Genomic DNA, 21,533 nt, shown 5'->3' on the forward strand with positions numbered 1-21,533 from the left:
ATTCATCTGTCACACCCAGAGGACGCTGTCACAGCCTCCCTCAAGCTGCAGCCAGGCCTCAGCTGGGCCCCACTGCTCTCAGCCCATGCACATGATGTCCTGCAAGGACCTGCCCATCCCTCAGGCCCAGCCGGGGGATCTGCACTCTTGGCTGACCCCGCTCACTGTCAGGGGGCCTGTTCTGCTCTTCTTGCTCAGGGCCTGTGGCACGGCTCCCTGGCCCCTCAGCTCACACACCCTGCCAGGCTGGCTGCCACTCTCGCCTCGCCCTTCCTCTGCAGGACAGCCTGGCCTCCATCAGCCCTTACACCTACTGCTTTGTCCTTAACATTTGCATCTTTCCCCAGAAGGAGAACTACCTCTGCATTACTTAGAGTCATCTCCCACTGCAACAGCAGAAGGAGCATTAAGAAAAGCCCATCACACCCAAAATGCAGACAAGGGAAAAAAATCATCAACAGGACAAGAAATAGAGGGAAAGCATCTCCCAGCTTTCAAAAGAAGGAACAACCAAAAAGCCCCACCCAGAGCAAGGCTCACCTCTCTTCGTAATCTGTCAACTTCCTTGACCTTTTCACAATAACTCTTCTTCATTTCCTCCAGCTGGGACTGGCTTTCTTTCTCTTCATTAAGCCTGACTTTCCTCCTCTCTAGCCTCAGAAGCTTTTCCAACCTGCACAGCAAATTAGTTAAGAAAACCATGAAACACAGGAACAACCAGCCTTTCCCCCACAGTCTCACAGAAACGCCACAGACAGCATCCAAGCCTAGAATGGTTTGGCTTGGCAGGGACCTTAAAGATCATCTCGTTCCAAGCCTCCTGCTGTGGCCAGGGACACCTTCCACCAGACCAGCTTGTTCACAACCCCATCCAACCTGGCCTTGAACACTTCCGGCCATGGGGCATCCACAGCTTCTCTGGGCAACCTATTGCAGGTCCTCACCACCCTCACAGGGACCAATCTCTTCCTAGGATCAAATCTAAACCTACTCTCTTGCCATTTGAAGCCATTCCCCCTTGTCCTCTCCCCACATGCTCTTTGAAATGCACTCTCTTCATCCTTCTTGTAGGCTCCCTTCACACACCCAAAGGCCACCAGTAGGTCCCCCCAAAGCCTCCTCTTTTCCAGGCTGAAGTATTGCAATTGGCCCAGCCTTTCCTCAGAGGAGAGCTGCTCCATCTTTCTAACCACCTTGCTGGCCTCCTCTGGACTCAGCTTGGCAGTTCCCAGGGCCCTCCTTTCCACCCCTTTCAAAGATGGGCACACTGAGTTTCCCTTTTTCCCATCACCTGGGACTTCGCCTGACTGCCACGACTTTTCAAATATCAAGGAGAATGTCTTGGCAACTCCAGCAGACCCTGCTGGCCAGTGGAGGGCAATAATGCTGGCCAGATGGAGAAGATGGATTTCCAAGGAAAATGCAGGAAGAAAAAGGACTCTCTTATTACCACTCCAAAAAAAGCAGGGACTTACCTTTCCACTTTCTTGGCTAGGCATCTTCTGGTTTTCACTTCCTCCAGATACAGTTCTTTGTACAGCGTCATTTCTGCCTGCGTTGCTTCTTTACGAGAAGCACTCTCTTGTTGGGTTCTTTTTACCCTGTCCAATTCACTTTCGAGGCCTCTAATTCTGTCTTCCAACTGGATTCTCACGGAATCACAATGACTGTCTCTGATTTGTCCTAATCGGGCCTGTGCCTGAAGGAGACAGTGCACCTTCAACCACCACAAGAAAAAGAGAGCTCTGCCCAGCACAAAATTGCACGCACCCACTTTCAAGGGCCCAGCCTTACTCAGAGAGGCGGCTCTGCCTCCTCACTCCCAGCAGCACGTCCACCCCCTCACCCCCACCCCTGTCATTTAAGTGACTCCTTTGCGGAGCACCTTCCCCCCCTACAAGGACAAAGCAGCACCTCTAGGTCTGGCCATGACAGCTGCAAGTTGCAAAACTCATTCAAGGATGAGCAGTGAGAAGCAGAGCAGCCCACAGAGATCCCCCCCAAGCACTGCAACGTGCCAATCTGCCTTGGGCAGCCTTTGCATTCAGGGACCTGCCGGCACGTGACACACCCACGACAGCACTCCTGCCCAACCAGATTGCCTTCTGCCACTGCCTTCAGCAAAGACAGAAGCTAACCCACAGAATACAGGAGTAAAAGAAAAACACCAAAACCCATGGCCACAACAGAAGTTTACGTAGCGCCTGTGGACGCTGGGGAGAAATTCACTTACTTGCAAAACGAGGCTGACCTCTTGTAGCTTTTGACTTCTTTCCTGGTCAGCTCGTTCCTCCACCTCTCTTCTACATTCTTCTCTTTGGCTGCCATCCAGCACCAAAGTCTCCAAATGATGAGCGAGTTCTGCCACCTCTTCTTGCAGCTGACATTTGCTCTTCTCCAGGTTTTCACACTTCCCACGCAGACTGGACAGCTCTCCTCGCAAAGCCTGCTTTTGAGCCTCGAGCGGCATGCCTCTTCTAGGCTCCATGTCCAGCTGCTGGGAAAGTTCACCACCCTGCACACAGGACAAAAAAAACAGGAAAGGAAACTCAGCGGCATCTAAAGGCAGTGAATTCTGGGAAAACTTCTCAAGGGGGTGGCCATCGCAACTGTATCTCTCCTCTACTGGAAACCAGCCTAGAAAACACTTGAAAGATTCCCCGACAGAAAGAAGAAACTTTAGACCTGCTTAAGAATTTGGGAGACACTCCTGGCAGCAATACTTCCAGCTCCCTTGGAGCTCAGGATGAAACTCCTCATTTAGAATCTAAGAATTCCTCCAGTGTCCAGCACAGCAAATACCCTCGGGGCTTTTGTAGCAGCTGGCAAAAGGACCAGGTTGCTTTCTGAGCAGCCTCTACTGAGGAGAAGGCAGAAACTGAGCTCCCCTAGGCTCTCCAGGAAAACTTCATCTGACACTTTCCCCACACAAATAGGCAACTAGGCTCAAGAGTCACAAAAAGGCAAATTTAGCACCAGCTTACTGAGGCAGAGGCTTGCAGGGCTCTCGGAAGGGCTTCAACGCCATCGCTTGGCTGCTGGACAGTGCCTTCCAATCTGCTCTTTTCACTTGCAAAGCTTAAGAAGAAATACAGCTCTTATTACCAGAAAATCCAATGCCAGACAAACTGTGCTAAGGAACAGAAGCCACAGCAGAAGTGTCCTTCCAAATCCCACTGACTCTCCCCTTGTTTCCACCCAATCCCCCAAAGCCACAGAGCCCTCGCTTCACTGGGTTACTCTCTTACTCTTGCGCCTCTTCTTCCAGTTGTTTTACAGTCATGTTAGTCTCGCAAGATGCCAACGGGAGGTCCTGCAGTTTCTGGGAAGATGTTATTGCTTCTCTTCCCTTGGCATCCAAGGCAGTCTTCAAGTCACAAACGCGATGCTCAGACTGAAGATGCTTTTCTTCCTCCTCCCGCAGCTGTAAAATCACGGGAAGAATCCACAGTTGTCAGGGGAGCTTTTCCAGAGAGGAGCCAGTTGCTGCTGAAGAACTCAGGTGCTGCATGTCTGTGTGCATCCCCTCTGCCCAAAGAACTGCAATCCACTCAAGGCCCTTCAAAGCTTCACTTCTACTGCCCCATGAACACAAACTGTAGGCCTTTGTCCTCTTTTACAGCAGCCTCTCCTATCCCTCCACTGCTTTCCTACAGCACGCTTCTAAGCACCGACACTGCCCCTCCGTCCTTTGTGGTCACCTGGGACACTTCCTGTATTCCCTTGCTTGCTACTCCAGGAAAAGACCAGTGAAATAGTTCATCTTCCTAAAGGAAGGCGTCTGGCAAGTGGCAGAGGCCAAGTGCTCTGGCACACGTGCTCTGGAGCCCAGGATTGCACCAGGGCAGCACGGGGAGTTTTCTTCAGTGGGAAAGACCCGCACTGTAGTGCAGAGAGAGGCGCCCAGCAGCCCCTGAGCAGGAAGCAGTGGATGCCTGAGGAGAGGCAGTTCTGCTGCAGTGGGGGGGGGTCAGGAAGGGTGGCATCACTGACGAGCTGATAACTGCCATTTCAGCAAAGGCAGCCAGGTGAACTGCTCCACAGACCTGCCCTGGAGTCGAGAATGGAGCCAGGGCTGCGTGGGGAGTCTTCTTAAAGCAGGAAGACCTCCAATGGAGCAGAAAGAGAGGAACCCCAGCCCCCCTGAGCGGTAAGGAGTGAAACCCTAAGGAGAGGCAGCTCTGCCTCAGCATGGCGGGTTGTGGGGCAGGGGGCCGGAGGGACAGAGGCAGATCAAAGCCTGATGGAACTGCCGCTTCCTTAGGTCTCTGTCAGAGTGGCTCCCAGAATACTGTTTTGTCCCTTTTTGTGACGGAGAGGAAGCAACAAGCACCCCCAGGTTTATCCCTGTGGGGACAGGCTTTCCATACCTCCGCGTCAGCCCTGTCCAACTCCTCCTGCAAGCGCAGATTATCTTCCTCCAGGTGAGCCTCATGGCTTCCAGGAACCACAAGAGCAGTCCTAAAGCATCCAAAAGTTCATCGGAAACATGTCTGATCCTGCATCATTTTTCCCCTGCTTCCTCCCAGAAGACCTCTTCCCCCCTTTCCTACAAGCTCCGGGAAAGCAAAGCCAAGTCCATGCAAGCACTGGAGAATTTCTCTTACAAGGGGCCTCCCTGAAGCAGCCTCAACTACCAGCTCAGGCCGTGCTCTTCAGGGCTCCTTGCACTGCTCTTCAAAGGCCCCACCGATGCGGCTGCACAAACTCCCGGGGCAAGCCCTTCCACCCCCTGACCATCTCCATGGCAGCAAGTTTTCTCCTTCGGTGCGCTCGGAGCCCCTCGTGTCCCCTGGCACAGTGTTGCTTCTCTTTCCCCCAGCGCTTCCCTTCAGAGCACTTCACGCACCAACTCTGCCGTGCCTCAAACCCCCCTGGCCTGCAGAGCAGCCACGCTGCTGAGCTACTGGCAAGTTTCCCCATGGCTCTGGCTCTGGGGGGGGGAAGGGCACCACAGACAAGGCTTTCTTGCAGACCTTAGGGGGCAAAGGGTGAGAGCCCCAAAGCTACCAGAGCAGCCAAGTGCAGAGACCTGCATTTACCAGTCCCACGGGGAACTGCTTCCACGGGGCTCCTCCTTCTTTTTCCCAGCTCATTGCCACGCCCCTCATCTCACTCACACTTGCAGACTACCCAGAACACCCGGGTGCTCTTTTGACAAAGCCCTCACCTTTCCCCCTGGCCTTCAGCGTGCCTGTCAGCTGCTTTGCTCACAAGGCACTCCACAATCTCCTCGTGCTGTTGCAAGGCTGCAAGTTTCAAGGGGGTAAATCCCCACTAAAAGGAGAAAGAATCCCCATTAGAAAGACACAGACAAGCTCTGCTGCTCTTGGAAAGAGCAGCTTTAGCCACATGCCAAGGTTACCTGGTTCTGAGCATCATTCTTGGCATGATGCTCCACTAACAGCCCTGCTACAGTTGTGTTTTTAGAGAGGACAGCCAGGTGAAGGGCAGTGTTGCCGTCCGCGTCTGCCAGATTGGGGTCGGCACCGTGTTCCAGCAGAACAGCAACACATTCTTCCTGCTCCTGCTGGACTGCCTGGCAACAACACACCAAAAGGGAAAGGCTTCCAACTTTTACATCCATCCCCCTCTCCCACAACTGCCTCAGCTCCTGAATGCTGCCACAGAAGACCATCTGCAAAGATTAGCTAACAGAGGCTGTGCCGTGCCCATTGCAATAGGCGTGTTTCTATGGCCCTGCCCTGCAAGGAATCCTGCCAGACACCTCCCCTTTAACACCCCAGCACTAAGCTCCACCTCCAAGCTCAGAAGGCATTGCACACACCTTCATCAGGGCCGTTCTCTTGAAGTTGTCAGCGAGGTTGGGCTGGCTGTTCTTTCTTAGCAGATATCTCACGACATCTGCATGGCCATTGGCCGAAGCCAGATGCAGAGGTGTCCTAAAAATTAAACAGACACTCTTAACCCAGACAGACAAAGGACGAGCCCAAGCTGTGTCTCTACCCAGCACCCTGGGGACCCTGCTCGCACTCTGGTGCTGCTGCTGCTGCTGCTGCTGCTGCTGCTGCTGCTGCTGCAAGCCTGCCCTGATGAGCCAGAGGGCAGAAGAGAACAGGTGAGGGCTGAGCAGCTGCAGAACAGCCCTGCAGAGAGACCACGGCCAAGCGGCAGGTGGGCAACACGCCTTTCCAACAGCGCTGGAGCCCGGCCGGCAGCTCCGAGCAGTGAAAAGCTCAAGAGTTCCCTCTCCCAGCTGACAGGGCAAATGTCACTTTTCAAGCCTTGTCCCTAAGAGAGGGCTGCCGAGGACAACTGCAGCTTGGCTCAGGAGCAGCCAAGCTGTGCCATCAGCGTGGCCCAGAACTCACCGCATCTCCTGGTCTCGCCTGTCGATGCCGACTACCTTGACGTACCAGCGCCAGCGCCTCAGCCAGCCCAGGTCACCGCGGGCGGCCGCGCGGTGCAGCCTGCCCAGCCCCTGCTCCCGGAGCTGGGAGGCGCTGCTGGAGCTGGTGGCAGCCCAGGGCTGCCCACTGGGGCTGCTGGAGGGCGACTGCCGCCGCTCCTTGCTCAGAAGCCACGGCATGGCCCTGCTTGCAGCTCCCAGCAGCAGGAGTGCAAGAAGCCCCCGGCGGGCTGCCGGGAGCCAAGTGGGGATGAGGAATTGGGACGAGGGGGAGGTTTAGGGGGAGGGTGACAAAGGGGACAAGGACGACAATAAGGACGGGCACAGGGTAGAAAGCACAAGGCAGACGAGGTCGCCCTGCGCAGTGGTCGTGGCCTGCAGCTGCCAAGACGGCGATGCAGGCGCGCAATGCTCCCCGAGCGGGATGTGCTGCTGCTCCCCGAGAGGCTACAGCAGCTCTGGGCGCCGGCTGCGGGCACCAACAAAGCCGTGCCCGACTGGCGCCTGTGGCGTCACAATGGCTGGTGGAAGGCTCAGCACGTCAGCGTGGGGTGTGACAGAGGCCACGGGGCAGGGTGGGGCCGGGCGGGGCAGGGCAGGGCGGGGCAGGTGTGAGGGCGGCCCTGCTGGGCCTTGTGGCAAGGAGGCGGCCTGGGCCTTGTGAGGGCGGCCGGCGGGAGTGGGCACTGCCCCGCCTCAGGGCGCCCGGGGCAGGGCCCGGGACGCTCCCACCGGGCCGCAGGCTGCGGTAGGCGCTGGAGCAGCTCCCCATCACCCGCTCTGGCTTTTTGCTTCAGCCTGGAGCCGGGTTGCCTCTGGGCACACTGCCATCAAATGAGGCTCAGCATGAAGTGACATCCCAGCCCAAGCAGGCGGGGACCACCACAGCTCTCAAGAAATGCCCACCCAGTGCTCCAAGCCCACCAGACCAGACTTCCAGGACAATTCCCCAACTCCTTTCTCTTGTCCTGTTATTGTTGTGGCGGTCAATAAAAGAAAATACGCAGACAGTCTACTTCCTAGCAACAAGACAGGAGAGGAAAGAACCTTTATTGGAACAGAACACTGACTCTTATAGCCCTGGGCATAACATACATGTTAAAATACCATTGGTGTTTTTTCAGAAACATATATCACAATTGGCTGCCCTGCATCACACCATGATGATTCAGCATTTACAGACTTACAGGGACTTGTTTAGCTCTGTCTGCCTTCCCACAGACTTGTTTTCAACCCTGACATTGTCCCTCTTGAAGAACAGACACCTCGCCCCCCCCTCCTCCCCTCGCAACTGCTCTCACCTGCTGCTTTGCCAGATGCCAACAGTCAGTTTCTGCTCTGCTGATGCTCCACCAGCCAACAGGCAGCACACAGCAGGGCAGCAAGGAACTTTCAAACACATCTTGTCCCACTTGGTCCCAATGACAACACCAAGTGAAGGCCCACAACTTCTGCACCAGCTTGCTCAGGGGAGGGACGCTACAATGGACCGCAAGCGGGCTGAAGAAATTTCCCTTTTTCTTTGCGGGTGTATCGGGGCTTAATTAGATGTCGATACTTTTGGTCTCTCTTTGGCCCAGCCGCCTGGGAGGGTCTATCCTTTTCCTGCCAACTTAGGAGAAAACAAGCACTGAGAAACGGCAACTTCGTCCTTGAAGGAAGCGTTTTGGACAAACTACAATTAATTGGTGTCTTATTATTGCCTGATCACCTTCCAAGGGCATTTGAAGAAAAAAGGGAACAGGAGGGTGATGGAGTACGCCCCCAGACTCATTTAGAAAACACCCCCTGAAGTACAGCGCGCAAGCACGGGGGGATTCCAAAGGACACACGCGTGCGCAGAAGGGGCACCGCTTCCAGAACGTTGGGAGGGACTGAAGGCCTCTGGCTGGGCGGTGCTGACCATACCTGCCCAGGTGGACATCGCCAATCAATTGGATAAAAAGCAGACGCAAGCTTCACATCAAAGGACAACGTTGCCTTTGGCGGGCGCGCCGGCTATCTTGTGAGCCTGCCGACTCTCCCAGAATGCAGCTTCTGCTCTGGGCAATTCCAGGCCTTCTGGGTGGGGAAGATGACTTCAGAAGCAACACCTGGGCAACTGGGGGAGTCGTACCGAGGGCTTATTTTTCTCCTCCTTCCTCTCTCTTGGGGTTTTTTCCTTTTGTTGGCCACCTCTTGGGAATAAAGATTGTTTGGGTTGAGATTTCAACGGTGTATGGTTTCAGTTTCAGCATCCTTCCCAACTTTCCCTCTTACAGCGGGCTACAAACCCATCCGCTTCCCACAGGATCAGGGAGTTGCCTGTGTTTTATGCCTACCACAAGCTCACCCATTGTCTTCTGCCCAGAACACAAAGAGGAGGGCTCGAAAGCACTGGAAGACTCTGGCAACCCAGTAGAAGCAATAGCTCACCTGTAGGCCAGGATCTTAACACCACTGTGCTTCAAGCCTTCACGGAGGAAGGGGACGCATTTGCCTGGCCTCTGGGACGGGCTGAAGATGCAGCTGTGAGCAGAGCTGAAGGGAGCAGAGGAGAGCTCTGGCTCGGCCTTCAGGCCTGGCTTCTCTTTCAGCCTTGAAATTGTCTGCCGCACTGATTTGCACTCAGACCAAGGGCAGAGAGAGAAGTCTTAACTCCCGGCCCGGGAAGAAAGCCTTAATAAACCTTCAAAAATAGGACTCTCCTCATCCCTCCCACCTAGGTCCTGATATGGTTTGAAGCTGGCTCTCTGCCAAGTCTCCAAACCTTACCACCAGAGTTCCCCCCCCCCCTCAAACCTCAGGGAGAAGAGGGAGAAAAAAAATCGAAAGAAAACCCGAAACAAGAGAGAGAGAACCAAAGTGAGATATATAAATATATTTACACTTATATACAATTAAAAATAAGGGAAAGGGAAGGGGGAAGGGAAAAGGAACAAAACCAAAATATTATATATATATATAAATATCCCAATTAGCAGCCCAATATCTATCCACTAAAAGAGTTAGCAAAGAAATAGCTCACTACTCTCCTGGGACAACCGAGGGTCGCTCCGGAACGATCGCCGGCAACCTCTGTCTCCCAAGGTCGACAAGGCCTAACCAGGCCTCGCTCCCCAACACGGCAGACTCAACAGCAGGGAACCTGCACCTCCAAGTCGCCGGAAGGAAAGAGAATGAAGGCCTCTCCTCCTTTCTTCTTATAATCTGGCTTATGTAAAAATTGTAGGGAATACTGGGTAAATCTGGACCCTTCCTTGGTTACAAACTGGTCACCAAGGAAGGCCTAGCCCAAACCACCACAGTCCAAAGAGCTCCAATTCTGTCACCAAACGCAGCAGTTCTCCTCAAATGTCGGGACAGTTCTGGCAGCCAGGCCCTTTCTGCCCAAGCTGGACAGGTCCCCACCTGTCCCAGAGGCAAGCAGAGGGAAGAAGAGGGGACAGCCTTGGGATCGGGGAATGGCAGAAGCAAAGCCGGCAGGGGCAACAGAAGAAAACAAGGACACCTACTAGACTCTTCAGTTTATTCAAGACCAAGTTGGCATAAGAACACCTAGCGGGAGCCAAGAGCCTCCTCACAGACTGAGATCGTTCAGACTCAAATTGTTGACAAGATGTTCCAGCCCAGTTGAGTAGAGAACCAGACTTGTAGTTTTGGTCTTATTTCCTGCTCGGCTCGTGCTTCCACATCCCTTTTCTAGTGTTCTGTTTGGCTGTAAACTTCACTTCAACCTTAAGTTCAAACCTAAAAGGGCCGGTATTCCGAGCAGGAGATTCCAAGTTAAAGATCTTCAATCAGCTAAAGGGAGAGACAGCTTTCAGGCAAACCTTCAAACTAGGCTCCAGGATCATTCCATAGATCCCTCTCCTGAATCATTTGGGCAACCTATGGAAAATAGCATCCTGCAGTCCTCTGAAGAATCCTTAGGCTTCTCCTTCAAGAAGAACAAGGGCTGCTTGGATGAAAACAATCAAGAGATCCAGGATTTGTGGAGGAAAAAGAGAACTGCCCACCGAGCACACCTTGCTCGTGACATCCAAAACAAGGGGTGGATCAATCTAGCAGGAAAAATTCAATTATGCGCAGATACGGGTGATCACAGAGGATTCTAGGAGGCCTTGAAAACAGCAGATGGACTGACAGACCAGGCCCAAAGCCCTCTACTCAGCGCAGATGGTCAAATGCTTCTCACAGATGAAACCACCGTTCTAAATCGATGCTCTGAACACTTTCAGACTCTTTTCAGGACCAACCGTGTAGGTCAAGACTCAGCAATTCAGTCCATTACACAACAACCCGTGAAGAATGAACTGGCTACTGCCCCTACTAGGGGACACAACAGGTTACCAAAGGCATCGAGAGCTTTCGGAAGACTCCATAAAAGAGTCTGGTGAAATAATCATCATCATCATCATCATGGCCAGATTTGGGAAGGGATCTACCCACGTCTGTTACAAGCGCGTTGGTGGCTAAAAAGGCCAACACGAGATAGACACGGCCGGTTGCAAAAGGCACAGCAGAAAGACTCCTTAGGAGATATATTCTGCAAGGCACGATTCTTTCTGCGTTGTCTTTTCTCCTCAAGAGTGATCCTGCCTGCTTTCTCAAAAGCATCAGCAGCGTTAAAGACAGTGTGTCTCCAGACCTCCCGATTGGAGGCCAGAGTAGACCAGTTATGTTGATCAATATGGCCAAGGCTGAGAGGTTGTTTCGGGGAGTCCTTGTAAATAAACACCTGAAGAAAAGTACAAAGATCAGGGTTTACAGAGCCATAGTGCTGTCTACTCTCTCAGACGGGTCCGAATCATGGCTCATTTACCGCCACCACCTGTGACTCCTCGAACGCTTCCATCAACGCTGTCTCCGTACAATCCTAAACATCCGCTGCTCAGATTACGGAACTAATACGTCTGTTCTACAACAGGCAGCAATTACCAGCATTGAGGCCATGTTGCTGAGAACACAGCTGCATTGGGCAGGGCACGTCTCCAGGATGGAGGACTACCGCCTCCCTAAGATCGTGATCTATGGCAAACTTGCCACTGGCTGCCGCAAGAGAGGAGCCCGCAAAAGGAGACACGAGGACTCCCTGAAGCAACATCTCAGCCTTGGCCACATTGGTCTCCAGCGCTGGTCTACTCTGGCCTCCAATCGAGAGGTCTGCAGACACACTGTCTCTAACGCTGCTGCTTCCTTTGAGAACGCACGCAGGATCACCATCGAAGAGAGAAGACAACGCAGAAAGAATCGTGTCTTGCCGATCCCATCCAAGGAGTCTTTCTGCTGTGCCTTTTGCAACCCATCTGGTCTCTCTCGCATTGGCCTCTTTAGCCACCAGCGCGCTTGTAGCAAATGTGGGGAGAGCCCTTCCAAATCTTCCTTGGCCAAGCCTAGCCAGGATCTGGCTGCCATCCACCACACTGGTCTCCAAATGAGGCTGGAGCTTTGCCAGCTCTTCTTGCAGTTGGCATTTGCTCTTCTCCAGGTTTTCCCACTTCCCACGCAGGCTAGACAGCTCGTCTTGCAAACCCTGACTTGTGGCTTCCAGCTGCGTGCGCTTTTGACATTCCCTCTCCAGCTGCTGGGAAAGTTCAGCAACCTGCAGACAGAAAGAACAAAAAAAGAACTCAGCGGGATGGAAAGGCAGTGAATTCCGGGAAAACCCCAAAAGGGGACCTTAAAGGGACCTTAAAGATCATCCGCTTCCAAGCCTCCTGCTTGCCCATGCCTCAATCCCATGCTACGCGCCTGTCCCGCTGATTACAACTCCTGGCGCGTGGTTTCCACGTCTCCTGCTATCATGCTCTGCAGTCTGGCAGGGATGTGCTATCACACTGACTGCTGACTACAGGGCATACTCGGACCAGCGCTATTGCAGAGCTTGCAGCATTGCTGCAAAATTAGAAGGCCGTGAAGACTTCCCAAGGAGTAGGGAGCTCTGCTGTTTCATGGAGGAAGACGTAGCAGGAACTACACCAGCAAAGGCCTCCTATCCAGAGTAACAGATTAAAGCAAGGTCCAGGGAAGAAACTGCTAGAACGAAGATCACTGATGAAGAAAAAGGTGTCTCACAGATGTCTGGTGGCATTTGGCACTCACGGTGACATCAGCCATTTCAAATAGGTCACACACACCCTACGTGTCAATTTAGTGGAGAACTTAGGGGGGAGGTTCCTGTGCCACAGTGCTCTTTCCCACGGTTTCTCTTGTCAAAGAATGGAGTTCCACAGCTCATTGCTTCCAGTTCCGTATTTTTGGGCCTTGGACCACTCTGGAAAATTTGGACAAACCTGATGACCAGAAGTCTTCCACTTTACCACAGATGCCTGAGACCCAGGCTTCTGCTCGGTCCCAAACCGATGCCAAGACGTCCCAGGCCACTTGAATCCAGAAGTGGACTTGCAGCCAGGTGTCCGATGACGGCGCTGCTTGGGACTGCAGATCTGCTTCTGTGGCGCTCCCAAAGGAGCTTGGTGTTGGCCTCTGCAAGTCTCTCATTAGCTCTGAAACATTCACAAGCACACACAGAGTCAGCTTTGGCAGGAAGGCTTTCGCAAAGTTACCCTCCACGGCCTTCACTATTACCCCACTTCTAAAAGCCAAGGGCATGAAGACCGTCCAAAACCAGCACATCCTTTGATCGGAGCTTGTTCACAGGGCCTGTTTCTAAGAAATCACACCAAGTGCAAGGAGCAGACAGTGTCACCTCCAGAAGAACTCTGGCCTACCCTGGCCTTCTCAAGGAAAGCTCAACCCTCAGACCCGCTGCCAAAACCCAAGCCAAACAAGAGCCTTCTTAGTTTGGATTCACAGAATCCAACTCTCTTCTCCCAGAGGCCTCTCCTCATTCAAACAGGAAAGGGTACAAGATTCGTCTTTTCTCTCCCCCACAGGATGAGGAGATTAGAGACTGGCAAAAAGACTGCCTGCTAAAACAACAGCAACTTGAAAAAGACACCAGCAATGCCAGAGTGGCGCTACTGTGCTGTTACTGCTGGAACTCTAAGGAGAAAGGAAGACAGGTCTGAGGAAGGCAAGGTCTTAAGGAACTTTCCCCACAAAGATGCCACGTTCTGCTTTCACACCTGACGCTGGCCAGATGTAGAAAAGGGATTTAAGAAGGAAAATGCACGAGGAAAAAGGAGTCTCTTAGTACCAGTCCAAAAAAGCAGGGACTTACCTTTCCAGTCTCTTGGCTAGGCTTTTTCTGCTTTTTGCTTCCACCACATACAGTTCTTTATACTTTTCCACTTCTGCCTGGGTGGATTCTTTTTGAAAAGGTCTTTCTGCTTGGTTGCTTCTTATCCTTCCCAGTGCACGGTCAAGATCTCTAATTCTCTCTTCTAACTGGTTTTTCAGGGAGTCCAGATGACTGCTTCGGATTTTTTCTAATGTGTCCTGGTGGGCTGCCTGTGCCTGAAGGAGACAGTGCACCTTCAACCACCACAAGAAAAAGAGAGCTCTGCCCAGCACAAAATTGCACACACCCACTTTCAAGGGCCCAGCTCTGCACAGAGAGGTGGTTCTGCCTCCTCACTCCCAGCAGCAACCAAGGCAGAACCCAGCAGCTACCAAGGCAAACAATTCTTTGCAGTGGGAAAGAAGACCAAACTAGCACTCTTATTCAAAGCTACTAAGGAAGACACACTGTATCTGTAGGACAGAGCACAGCGAAAAGGATTCTTCAAAGACAAGAAGAGCATCCCCCACCCCTGTCATTTAAGTGACTCCTTTGCAGAGCACCTTCCCCCCTACAAGGACAAAGCAGCACCTCTAGGTCTGGCCATGACAGCTGCAAGTTGCAAAACCCATTCAAGGATGAGCAGTGAGAAGCAGAGCAGCCCACAGAGATCCCCCCCAAGCACTGCAACGTGCCAATCTGCCTTGGGCAGCCTTTGCATTCAGGGACCTGCCGGCACGTGACACGCCCACGACAGCACTCCTGCCCAGCCAGATTGCCTTCTGCCACTGCCTTCAGCAAAGACAGAAGCTAACCCACAGAATACAGGAGCAAAAGAAAAACACCAAAACCCGTGGCCACAACAGAAGTTTACGTAGCGCCTGTGGACGCTGGGGAGAAATTCACTTACTTGCAAAAACTCATTGACTTCCTGGAGTTTTTGTCTGAGTTCCCGGTCGGCTTGCTCTTCCACCTCTTTTTTCCATTGTTCGAGTTGGCTGCGATCCACCAAGTCAGTCTCCAAATGATGCCGGAGTTTTGCCAGCTCTTCTTGCAGCTGGCATTTGTCCATCTCCAGCTTCTCGCACTTCCCACGCAGGCTAGACAGCTCGTCTTGCAAATCTTGATTTTTGGCTTCCAGCTGCGTGCACTTTTGACATTCCCTGTCCAGCTGCTGGGAAAGTTCAGCAACCTGCAGGCAGAAAGAAAAAAACAGGAACTCGGCGGGATGGAAAGGCAGTGAATTCTGGGAAAACCTCAAAAGGGGGCGGCCAGGGAGACTATATTCATCATCTGCTGCCTCAGGACTAGAAACAAAGTCCAACCAGCCTCTTCTTTTCCAGCAAGAACAGCTTTCCCATCATTTCTCATAGGATTCCTCAGCTTCCCATCCTTTCCCAGTTCCTCTTGCAAAAATGCTCCAAGCTTCTGCACTCCAAAGGAATCACTGCAATTCATCTGTCACACCCAGAGGACGCTGTCACAGCCTCCCTCAAGCTGCAGCCAGGCCTCAGCTGGGCCCCACTGCTCTCAGCCCATGCACATGATGTCCTGCAAGGACCTGCCCATCCCTCAGGCCCAGCCGGGGGATCTGCACTCTTGGCTGACCCCGCTCACTGTCAGGGGGCCTGTTCTGCTCTTCCTGCTCAGGGCCTGTGGCACGGCTCCCTGGCCCCTCAGCTCACACACCCTGCCAGGCTGGCTGCCACTCTCGCCTCGCCCTTCCTCTGCAGGACAGCCTGGCCTCCATCAGCCCTTACACCTACTGCTTTGTCCTTAACATTTGCATCTTTCCCCAGAAGGAGAACTACCTCTGCATTACTTAGAGTCATCTCCCACTGCAACAGCAGAAGGAGCATTAAGAAAAGCCCATCACACCCAAAATGCAGACAAGGGAAAAAAATCATCAACAGGACAAGAAATAGAGGGAAAGCATCTCCCAGCTTTCAAAAGAAGGAACAACCAAAAAGCCCCACCCAGAGCAAGGCTCACCTCTCTTCGTAATCTGTCAACTTCCTTGACCTTTTCACAATAACTCTTCTTCATTTCCTCCAGCTGGGACTGGCTTTCTTTCTCTTCATTAAGCCTGACTTTCCTCCTCTCTAGCCTCAGAAGCTTTTCCAACCTGCACAGCAAATTAGTTAAGAAAACCATGAAACACAGGAACAACCAGCCTTTCCCCCACAGTCTCACAGAAACGCCACAGACAGCATCCAAGCCTAGAATGGTTTGGCTTGGCAGGGACCTTAAAGATCATCTCGTTCCAAGCCTCCTGCTGTGGCCAGGGACACCTTCCACCAGACCAGCTTGTTCACAACCCCATCCAACCTGGCCTTGAACACTTCCGGCCATGGGGCATCCACAGCTTCTCTGGGCAACCTATTGCAGGTCCTCACCACCCTCACAGGGACCAATCTCTTCCTAGGATCAAATCTAAACCTACTCTCTTGCCATTTGAAGCCATTCCCCCTTGTCCTCTCCCCACATGCTCTTTGAAATGCACTCTCTTCATCCTTCTTGTAGGCTCCCTTCACACACCCAAAGGCCACCAGTAGGTCCCCCCAAAGCCTCCTCTTTTCCAGGCTGAAGTATTGCAATTGGCCCAGCCTTTCCTCAGAGGAGAGCTGCTCCATCTTTCTAACCACCTTGCTGGCCTCCTCTGGACTCAGCTTGGCAGTTCCCAGGGCCCTCCTTTCCACCCCTTTCAAAGATGGGCACACTGAGTTTCCCTTTTTCCCATCACCTGGGACTTCGCCTGACTGCCACGACTTTTCAAATATCAAGGAGAATGTCTTGGCAACTCCAGCAGACCCTGCTGGCCAGTGGAGGGCAATAATGCTGGCCAGATGGAGAAGATGGATTTCCAAGGAAAATGCAGGAAGAAAAAGGACTCTCTTATTACCACTCCAAAAAAAGCAGGGACTTACCTTTCCACTTTCTTGGCTAGGCATCTTCTGGTTTTCACTTCCTCCAGATACAGTTCTTTGTACAGCGTCATTTCTGCCTGCGTTGCTTCTTTACGAGAAGCACTCTCTTGTTGGGTTCTTTTTACCCTGTCCAATTCACTTTCGAGGCCTCTAATTCTGTCTTCCAACTGGATTCTCACGGAATCACAATGACTGTCTCTGATTTGTCCTAATCGGGCCTGTGCCTGAAGGAGACAGTGCACCTTCAACCACCACAAGAAAAAGAGAGCTCTGCCCAGCACAAAATTGCACGCACCCACTTTCAAGGGCCCAGCCTTACTCAGAGAGGCGGCTCTGCCTCCTCACTCCCAGCAGCACGTCCACCCCCTCACCCCCACCCCTGTCATTTAAGTGACTCCTTTGCGGAGCACCTTCCCCCCCTACAAGGACAAAGCAGCACCTCTAGGTCTGGCCATGACAGCTGCAAGTTGCAAAACTCATTCAAGGATGAGCAGTGAGAAGCAGAGCAGCCCACAGAGATCCCCCCCAAGCACTGCAACGTGCCAATCTGCCTTGGGCAGCCTTTGCATTCAGGGACCTGCCGGCACGTGACACACCCACGACAGCACTCCTGCCCAACCAGATTGCCTTCTGCCACTGCCTTCAGCAAAGACAGAAGCTAACCCACAGAATACAGGAGTAAAAGAAAAACACCAAAACCCATGGCCACAACAGAAGTTTACGTAGCGCCTGTGGACGCTGGGGAGAAATTCACTTACTTGCAAAACGAGGCTGACCTCTTGTAGCTTTTGACTTCTTTCCTGGTCAGCTCGTTCCTCCACCTCTCTTCTACATTCTTCTCTTTGGCTGCCATCCAGCACCAAAGTCTCCAAATGATGAGCGAGTTCTGCCACCTCTTCTTGCAGCTGACATTTGCTCTTCTCCAGGTTTTCACACTTCCCACGCAGACTGGACAGCTCTCCTCGCAAAGCCTGCTTTTGAGCCTCGAGCGGCATGCCTCTTCTAGGCTCCATGTCCAGCTGCTGGGAAAGTTCACCACCCTGCACACAGGACAAAAAAAACAGGAAAGGAAACTCAGCGGCATCTAAAGGCAGTGAATTCTGGGAAAACTTCTCAAGGGGGTGGCCATCGCAACTGTATCTCTCCTCTACTGGAAACCAGCCTAGAAAACACTTGAAAGATTCCCCGACAGAAAGAAGAAACTTTAGACCTGCTTAAGAATTTGGGAGACACTCCTGGCAGCAATACTTCCAGCTCCCTTGGAGCTCAGGATGAAACTCCTCATTTAGAATCTAAGAATTCCTCCAGTGTCCAGCACAGCAAATACCCTCGGGGCTTTTGTAGCAGCTGGCAAAAGGACCAGGTTGCTTTCTGAGCAGCCTCTACTGAGGAGAAGGCAGAAACTGAGCTCCCCTAGGCTCTCCAGGAAAACTTCATCTGACACTTTCCCCACACAAATAGGCAACTAGGCTCAAGAGTCACAAAAAGGCAAATTTAGCACCAGCTTACTGAGGCAGAGGCTTGCAGGGCTCTCGGAAGGGCTTCAACGCCATCGCTTGGCTGCTGGACAGTGCCTTCCAATCTGCTCTTTTCACTTGCAAAGCTTAAGAAGAAATACAGCTCTTATTACCAGAAAATCCAATGCCAGACAAACTGTGCTAAGGAACAGAAGCCACAGCAGAAGTGTCCTTCCAAATCCCACTGACTCTCCCCTTGTTTCCACCCAATCCCCCAAAGCCACAGAGCCCTCGCTTCACTGGGTTACTCTCTTACTCTTGCGCCTCTTCTTCCAGTTGTTTTACAGTCATGTTAGTCTCGCAAGATGCCAACGGGAGGTCCTGCAGTTTCTGGGAAGATGTTATTGCTTCTCTTCCCTTGGCATCCAAGGCAGTCTTCAAGTCACAAACGCGATGCTCAGACTGAAGATGCTTTTCTTCCTCCTCCCGCAGCTGTAAAATCACGGGAAGAATCCACAGTTGTCAGGGGAGCTTTTCCAGAGAGGAGCCAGTTGCTGCTGAAGAACTCAGGTGCTGCATGTCTGTGTGCATCCCCTCTGCCCAAAGAACTGCAATCCACTCAAGGCCCTTCAAAGCTTCACTTCTACTGCCCCATGAACACAAACTGTAGGCCTTTGTCCTCTTTTACAGCAGCCTCTCCTATCCCTCCACTGCTTTCCTACAGCACGCTTCTAAGCACCGACACTGCCCCTCCGTCCTTTGTGGTCACCTGGGACACTTCCTGTATTCCCTTGCTTGCTACTCCAGGAAAAGACCAGTGAAATAGTTCATCTTCCTAAAGGAAGGCGTCTGGCAAGTGGCAGAGGCCAAGTGCTCTGGCACACGTGCTCTGGAGCCCAGGATTGCACCAGGGCAGCACGGGGAGTTTTCTTCAGTGGGAAAGACCCGCACTGTAGTGCAGAGAGAGGCGCCCAGCAGCCCCTGAGCAGGAAGCAGTGGATGCCTGAGGAGAGGCAGTTCTGCTGCAGTGGGGGGGGGTCAGGAAGGGTGGCATCACTGACGAGCTGATAACTGCCATTTCAGCAAAGGCAGCCAGGTGAACTGCTCCACAGACCTGCCCTGGAGTCGAGAATGGAGCCAGGGCTGCGTGGGGAGTCTTCTTAAAGCAGGAAGACCTCCAATGGAGCAGAAAGAGAGGAACCCCAGCCCCCCTGAGCGGTAAGGAGTGAAACCCTAAGGAGAGGCAGCTCTGCCTCAGCATGGCGGGTTGTGGGGCAGGGGGCCGGAGGGACAGAGGCAGATCAAAGCCTGATGGAACTGCCGCTTCCTTAGGTCTCTGTCAGAGTGGCTCCCAGAATACTGTTTTGTCCCTTTTTGTGACGGAGAGGAAGCAACAAGCACCCCCAGGTTTATCCCTGTGGGGACAGGCTTTCCATACCTCCGCGTCAGCCCTGTCCAACTCCTCCTGCAAGCGCAGATTATCTTCCTCCAGGTGAGCCTCATGGCTTCCAGGAACCACAAGAGCAGTCCTAAAGCATCCAAAAGTTCATCGGAAACATGTCTTATCCTGCATCATTTTTCCCCTGCTTGCTCCCAAAGACCTCTTCCCCCCTTTCCTACAAGCTCCGGGAAAGCAAAGCCAAGTCCATGCAAGCACTGGAGAATTTCTCTTACAAGGGGCCTCCCTGAAGCAGCCTCAACTACCAGCTCAGGCCGTGCTCTTCAGGGCTCCTTGCACTGCTCTTCAAAGGCCCCACCGATGCGGCTGCACAAACTCCCGGGGCAAGCCCTTCCACCCCCTGACCATCTCCATGGCAGCAAGTTTTCTCCTTCGGTGCGCTCGGAGCCCCTCGTGTCCCCTGGCACAGTGTTGCTTCTCTTTCCCCCAGCGCTTCCCTTCAGAGCACTTCACGCACCAACTCTGCCGTGCCTCAAACCCCCCTGGCCTGCAGAGCAGCCACGCTGCTGAGCTACTGGCAAGTTTCCCCATGGCTCTGGCTCTGGGGGGGGGAAGGGCACCACAGACAAGGCTTTCTTGCAGACCTTAGGGGGCAAAGGGTGAGAGCCCCAAAGCTACCAGAGCAGCCAAGTGCAGAGACCTGCATTTACCAGTCCCACGGGGAACTGCTTCCACGGGGCTCCTCCTTCTTTTTCCCAGCTCATTGCCACGCCCCTCATCTCACTCACACTTGCAGACTACCCAGAACACCCGGGTGCTCTTTTGACAAAGCCCTCACCTTTCCCCCTGGCCTTCAGCGTGCCTGTCAGCTGCTTTGCTCACAAGGCACTCCACAATCTCCTCGTGCTGTTGCAAGGCTGCAAGTTTCAAGGGGGTAAATCCCCACTAAAAGGAGAAAGAATCCCCATTAGAAAGACACAGACAAGCTCTGCTGCTCTTGGAAAGAGCAGCTTTAGCCACATGCCAAGGTTACCTGGTTCTGAGCATCATTCTTGGCATGATGCTCCACTAACAGCCCTGCTACAGTTGTGTTTTTAGAGAGGACAGCCAGGTGAAGGGCAGTGTTGCCGTCCGCGTCTGCCAGATTGGGGTCGGCACCGTGTTCCAGCAGAACAGCAACACATTCTTCCTGCTCCTGCTGGACTGCCTGGCAACAACACACCAAAAGGGAAAGGCTTCCAACTTTTACATCCATCCCCCTCTCCCACAACTGCCTCAGCTCCTGAATGCTGCCACAGAAGACCATCTGCAAAGATTAGCTAACAGAGGCTGTGCCGTGCCCATTGCAATAGGCGTGTTTCTATGGCCCTGCCCTGCAAGGAATCCTGCCAGACACCTCCCCTTTAACACCCCAGCACTAAGCCCCACCTCCAAGCTCAGAAGGCATTGCACACACCTTCATCAGGGCCGTTCTCTTGAAGTTGTCAGCGAGGTTGGGCTGGCTGTTCTTTCTTAGCAGATATCTCACGACATCTGCATGGCCATTGGCCGAAGCCAGATGCAGAGGTGTCCTAAAAATTAAACAGACACTCTTAACCCAGACAGACAAAGGACGAGCCCAAGCTGTGTCTCTACCCAGCACCCTGGGGACCCTGCTCGCACTCTGGTGCTGCTGCTGCTGCTGCTGCTGCTGCTGCTGCTGCTGCAAGCCTGCCCTGATGAGCCAGAGGGCAGAAGAGAACAGGTGAGGGCTGAGCAGCTGCAGAACAGCCCTGCAGAGAGACCACGGCCAAGCGGCAGGTGGGCAACACGCCTTTCCAACAGCGCTGGAGCCCGGCCGGCAGCTCCGAGCAGTGAAAAGCTCAAGAGTTCCCTCTCCCAGCTGACAGGGCAAATGTCACTTTTCAAGCCTTGTCCCTAAGAGAGGGCTGCCGAGGACAACTGCAGCTTGGCTCAGGAGCAGCCAAGCTGTGCCATCAGCGTGGCCCAGAACTCACCGCATCTCCTGGTCTCGCCTGTCGATGCCGACTACCTTGACGTACCAGCGCCAGCGCCTCAGCCAGCCCAGGTCACCGCGGGCGGCCGCGCGGTGCAGCCTGCCCAGCCCCTGCTCCCGGAGCTGGGAGGCGCTGCTGGAGCTGGTGGCAGCCCAGGGCTGCCCACTGGGGCTGCTGGAGGGCGACTGCCGCCGCTCCTTGCTCAGAAGCCACGGCAT

General features: G+C 53.3%; 3 protein-coding genes across 3 annotated transcripts; all 3 read right to left on the reverse strand.

The window, feature by feature from the left end:
• Nucleotides 1–224: 224 nt before the first annotated feature.
• On the reverse strand, nucleotides 225–6,550 carry LOC127463050 (ankyrin repeat domain-containing protein 26-like). Its single transcript, XM_051772048.1, has 10 exons — nucleotides 6,333–6,550; nucleotides 5,789–5,903; nucleotides 5,366–5,539; nucleotides 5,171–5,277; nucleotides 4,371–4,461; nucleotides 3,278–3,424; nucleotides 2,234–2,515; nucleotides 1,476–1,699; nucleotides 541–673; nucleotides 225–386 (listed from the first exon to the last, which is right to left on the reverse strand). The coding sequence occupies exons 1-10, from the start codon at nucleotides 6,548–6,550 to the stop codon at nucleotides 225–227; spliced, it is 1,653 nt and encodes a 550-aa protein (XP_051628008.1).
• A 2,231-nt stretch (nucleotides 6,551–8,781) lies between these two features.
• LOC127463051 (uncharacterized) lies at nucleotides 8,782–12,988 on the reverse strand. The gene is made up of 4 exons (XM_051772049.1): nucleotides 12,882–12,988; nucleotides 12,646–12,838; nucleotides 11,361–11,954; nucleotides 8,782–8,976 (listed from the first exon to the last, which is right to left on the reverse strand). Exons 1-4 carry the CDS (start codon nucleotides 12,986–12,988, stop codon nucleotides 8,782–8,784), a joined length of 1,089 nt encoding a protein of 362 aa, XP_051628009.1.
• Nucleotides 12,989–15,211: 2,223 nt separating this feature from the next.
• LOC127463052 (ankyrin repeat domain-containing protein 26-like) lies at nucleotides 15,212–21,533 on the reverse strand. Its single transcript, XM_051772050.1, has 10 exons — nucleotides 21,316–21,533; nucleotides 20,775–20,889; nucleotides 20,352–20,525; nucleotides 20,157–20,263; nucleotides 19,358–19,448; nucleotides 18,265–18,411; nucleotides 17,221–17,502; nucleotides 16,463–16,686; nucleotides 15,528–15,660; nucleotides 15,212–15,373 (listed from the first exon to the last, which is right to left on the reverse strand). The coding sequence occupies exons 1-10, from the start codon at nucleotides 21,531–21,533 to the stop codon at nucleotides 15,212–15,214; spliced, it is 1,653 nt and encodes a 550-aa protein (XP_051628010.1).

Source organism: Manacus candei, unplaced genomic scaffold (assembly GCF_025592945.1).
Source record: "Manacus candei isolate 608988 ecotype Guabito, Panama unplaced genomic scaffold, ASM2559294v1 h1tg000149l, whole genome shotgun sequence".
NCBI lineage: Eukaryota > Metazoa > Chordata > Aves > Passeriformes > Pipridae > Manacus > Manacus candei.

What these genes read in the sequence shown, in the direction of transcription:
- LOC127463050 (XM_051772048.1), bottom strand. Translation starts at nt 6,550, where the DNA reads ATGCCGTGGCTTCTGAGCAAGGAGCGGCGGCAGTCGCCCTCCAGCAGC. An exon ending in AGGCGAGACCAGGAGATGCG is followed by an intron (nt 5,904 to 6,332) that starts GTGAGTTCTGGG and finishes TTTAATTTTTAG; the next exon opens with GACACCTCTGCATCTGGCTT. An exon ending in AGGTCAGCCTCGTTTTGCAA is followed by an intron (nt 1,700 to 2,233) that starts GTAAGTGAATTT and finishes TGTCTCCTTCAG; the next exon opens with GCACAGGCCCGATTAGGACA.
- LOC127463051 (XM_051772049.1), bottom strand. Translation starts at nt 12,988, where the DNA reads ATGTGCTGGTTTTGGACGGTCTTCATGCCCTTGGCTTTTAGAAGTGGG. An exon ending in GGAAGACTTCTGGTCATCAG is followed by an intron (nt 11,955 to 12,645) that starts GTTTGTCCAAAT and finishes TTCTGTCTGCAG; the next exon opens with GTTGCTGAACTTTCCCAGCA. An exon ending in ATCACGATCTTAGGGAGGCG is followed by an intron (nt 8,977 to 11,360) that starts GTAGTCCTCCAT and finishes CCTTGGTCTGAG; the next exon opens with TGCAAATCAGTGCGGCAGAC.
- LOC127463052 (XM_051772050.1), bottom strand. Translation starts at nt 21,533, where the DNA reads ATGCCGTGGCTTCTGAGCAAGGAGCGGCGGCAGTCGCCCTCCAGCAGC. An exon ending in CTAGCCAAGAAAGTGGAAAG is followed by an intron (nt 15,661 to 16,462) that starts GTAAGTCCCTGC and finishes TTTGCTGTGCAG; the next exon opens with GTTGGAAAAGCTTCTGAGGC. An exon ending in TTGACAGATTACGAAGAGAG is followed by an intron (nt 15,374 to 15,527) that starts GTGAGCCTTGCT and finishes CTGCTGTTGCAG; the next exon opens with TGGGAGATGACTCTAAGTAA.